This window comes from Brassica napus, chromosome A1 (assembly GCF_020379485.1).
Source record: "Brassica napus cultivar Da-Ae chromosome A1, Da-Ae, whole genome shotgun sequence".
NCBI lineage: Eukaryota > Viridiplantae > Streptophyta > Magnoliopsida > Brassicales > Brassicaceae > Brassica > Brassica napus.
The window spans coordinates 11853593-11857705 of NC_063434.1; the positions used below are offsets into that span (position 1 = coordinate 11853593).

The 4113-nt window shown below is 30.9% G+C and overlaps 1 protein-coding gene across 1 annotated transcript; it reads left to right on the forward strand.

The window, feature by feature from the left end:
- The first annotated feature begins 332 nt into the window (after positions 1 to 332).
- Positions 333 to 2327, forward strand: LOC106365394. Its single transcript, XM_013804829.3, has 7 exons — positions 333 to 571; positions 662 to 754; positions 838 to 1068; positions 1178 to 1330; positions 1453 to 1506; positions 1597 to 1740; positions 1878 to 2327. The coding sequence occupies exons 1-7, from the start codon at positions 398 to 400 to the stop codon at positions 2241 to 2243; spliced, it is 1215 nt and encodes a 404-aa protein (XP_013660283.2). The 5' UTR covers positions 333 to 397; the 3' UTR covers positions 2244 to 2327.
- Positions 2328 to 4113: the final 1786 nt, after the last annotated feature.

Genomic DNA, 4113 nt, shown 5'->3' on the forward strand with positions numbered 1-4113 from the left:
AGATTAAATACAAAAAAAGGTAAAACCTAACCAATATCCAGATTAAACAGATTTAATGTTTTTTTATTAAAAATAACGAAACTAATAATCACATCCCGCGCAAAGCGCGGGTTATTACCTAGTTATTCATTATTTACAAAAAATATGAGAAGATGAGATTTAAAAATTGCGAGCTTACTATAAAAATCATTGACCAAAAAGTTAGTCTCTGCCGAATTAACTAGAACCCGTTGGGTCAATTTTTACGTTTTAGTCAAAGGTCTTAAATTAAAAACCATAACTTTTGTTTCTTTCTCAGCCTCCTCGACCTTGTACCCATATAAAACGTTTATCTATCCTCCTTCACAATCAGTTAGCTCTGTATTCCTCTCTCTCATTATTTCTCTTGTTGGTAGAAATGGAAGTGAAAGGTCAAGTGATGTGCGTGTTGTTGATGTGTTACATCTTTGGTCATATAATAACAAGTCATAACTGTGGCTTTATCGAAGCCAGGATCTCGTCTAAATTCGGAGATCTAGAAATCGAGAAGAAGCTAAGGACAATTAACAAACCCGCTGTCAAGATCATCAAGGTTAATTCATAATCTTTTCGTACGTACATATACAAGCATACAGCTAAATTTCATATAGTAAACTCTATATTTATGGTTGGAAATGATAAGACTATTCATGGAGAAAAATACGGATGCGTGGATTTCTTCAAGCAACCAGCATTTGATCACCCTTCTATGAAAAATCACACATACCATTACAAGGTACAACTTTGGATCTATCCGCTATAAATGTAAATTCTTTGAAAATTGTATTTGAAGAAAAATACTTTTGTGTCATGTCTTAGATGCGTCCGATATCCCATTCCGAAGAAAAGAGAAAAAGAGAGACAAACAATACTGGATTTGGTTACTTATGGGAGAATGGTGTGGGTTGTCCCATTGGTACGGTCCCTATACGAAGAATCACCAAAGACGATATCTTGGGATTAAACTCGTTAGAGGATATATATACACCTCGTAGTTCTTACAACACTAGTACCGTAGGTACTAGTGACCCGTATTACGACCAACATCATGTAAGTTACTTCGTTTAGTTAACCTAATTACCGAATGAATGTTTGATGTATATATATATATTTATAATAATTAGTATGTTTGGATACTGAGTGAAATAATTTGGATTAGTTTGCGGTGGGTCGCACACCGAACAAAGGAATGGTCTTCAATGGAGCAACAATGGAACTGTGTATAACCGCCCCTAAGGTTAAGCCTAGCCAATTCAGTAGTGCTCGGCTTCACATTCAGATGGGAGACGATTTCATACAAATGGGTATAACTGTAAGTTATTTACTTTTCCACTATATAGTACGTACGCTACAAGCCCCAGTTACTAAAGCTATTTGTATTTTGTACTTTGATAAATAATTTTTAAACACACTATATATGTATAATGTATTCAGGTAAATCCATTACTGTACAAGGATGACCAACCTCGGCTTTTCGTCTATACAAAAGTAAGACCGAGGTCACGTACGGCCAGCCCTTGTTAGTAAATTCTCGTTCATATATATGTGACGTGACAAATATGTATATCGATGAGACAGGCCGGTGGACAACAATGTTACAATCACCAATGTGACGTAGGAATGATAAGTGTTCGTCAAGATTATCCAATGGGCCTGTCAATGCTGCCAGCTTCTGAACGTGGTGCTAAGACAAGTTATTTCAGCTCATTCGGCCTAATCAAGGTTGGCTTCATTCTTAGATTATGCTTCTGTCTTTTTATTACATTATTCATTCTCATTAACTTGTTGTTAGCTGTCAATACGATTCATAATTCAGTCTGTATAGTTACTCTATCTACTAATCATTTTGTTGGCCGCAGGACAAAGCAAATGGGAACTGGTGGTTTGAGTTTGGTACAGACGCAGAAGAAATTGGTTTCTGGCCGTCGAATTTGTTTCGCCAAAGCTCTGGAAACTACGTCGAGTGGGGAGGAGAAGTGTTCACCGCATCACTACCTGGTCCTCAAATGGGATATGGAGTTTTTCCATTTGAACAAGTACGTTACGATGCATATGTCAAACGTGTATCCATACTCGATGTTAATTATAACTTTGATACTAAAGTGGATTATATGGAATCATTTTCGGACGATAATGGAGGATACAAAGTGATCGACTTCGTAAAGTCTGAATTCCAAGATGCCGGTCATATAATCTTTTATGGTGGTTCAGGACTCAATCATTAATTAAAAAGTTTGGTCTATATTGTATCTATAATGTATTCTTGAAAATGTCGCATAAAATAAAAATTTCAGAATACTTACTATGCATCTCTTTTGAATCCTAAAAGAAAAATTGCTTGTATACACAAAACTCTCTCCACATTTACAAACTTTCTGGAAAAAAAAATCACTTCAAATTTGACGAATCTATCTATATTATTAAAACTGAAGTACAAATGAAAATTGTTTGGAAACATAGATATTCGTATAAAAGAGAATTGTTTGAAAACATGACTAGCAATATAAAATAATACTTATCTACTTTTAAGTGATCTTTTAACAGTTTTTCATTCCATTTTAATCATTTCTAACCATTTCATTTATCTTTATTAAATAAATTAACATCATTTATTACAGAAGTACAAAACAAACTTATTTGTTTTCAATTTTTTTTATTTTATCTTTTACTTTCATTTCTCACTTTTTAACTACTTCATTAATTATATTTACTATAATAATTCAACATATTTGACTGAATTTACTCTATTTGTGACAAGGATTCAAAATGGTTAACATTTTTTTTATTTGTTTACATAATCAGTTAGACATAGATATGGGTAACTAATCAGTTATGAGTTATTTCTTTTGGGTATCATGTTTTTTGAGTTTTGAAACTAGACTTCACTCTTATTAAAAAATTTCATGTGGGTTTCGAATCGGGTCTTCTCAAGTCCAAATGAATTCAGTTTTGATAAATAGAAACCTACAATTATCCAAAAGTAACAATATTAACCGATTTAGTTTGGGTATTTTGAATTCAAGCTAAAATTAACCTAAAAATAACCAAAAAACCAAAAGTAACCATATTATCCTACTTGATTCGGGTTCGGTTCTGATGTATAGAAACCTAAAAATATTTAAGTACTTATATGATTAATTGTATTATGACACGTATAAAATATATAATACTAATCATGAAAAAATATCAATTTATATAAATGGAAAAATTAACATTCGCACGGGCCTGCGGGCCAATCTCTAGTTACTTTTAAAATTATATTAAAGACTCTTATAATTAAATCCAAATTCAGTTAATGAAAACTTCCCAAATTAACTCATAATTTTCTTTGAAATACAAATTTGAATAATTAATTCAATCAAATGCGAAAGTTATCTATAAGATAGTAAAACATTAATCTTATAATTAAACACATTAACCTACTTTGAGGATTAAAACATTGAGAGGTCTTAATGTAATAATGAAATCTGCTTACTGGACTTTATTTGAAGACTACTTCATAACTTAATCTTATAATTAAACATATTATATCTCTCTTAAACGGGCGAACACAATTCTAGTTTTTTTTATCTTAATTTAAAGTCTCTAATATATCTCTAGCTTCTTTACTCAAACATATCTAATCTATTAAAATAGAAGTCAAATATAAACTAACCTAAAGACTTACAAATTATTTACAAGTGACTGTCACTAAAGTAATTAATAAACATATCTTGTAATTATTCTTTATCTTTTCATATTTAAGAAAATCAATTTCCTAAAACAACTATAACTAAATAGGATTCGGCTACAATAATTATAATTTGCTAGCTTGTATTTTACCAGAATGTTTTAAATTCAATTTGAATATCCATTTTTGGCAAACTACTAAATATCGCTATTCCAGATAATCGGTTGAGATCTCCTTCTTCAGCTACATACTCTTGAAACACATACACACACATAATTTTTTTATTCATGTTTTCGTATGACAAATAATCAAATGCAAATTCAATAAGATAAAGATATTATAAAAAATGAATAATACAATTGATGTGATGGTTTGTAAAATTAATTAATTAATCCATGTAAACTATAAAATTTTGTGTTTCATAT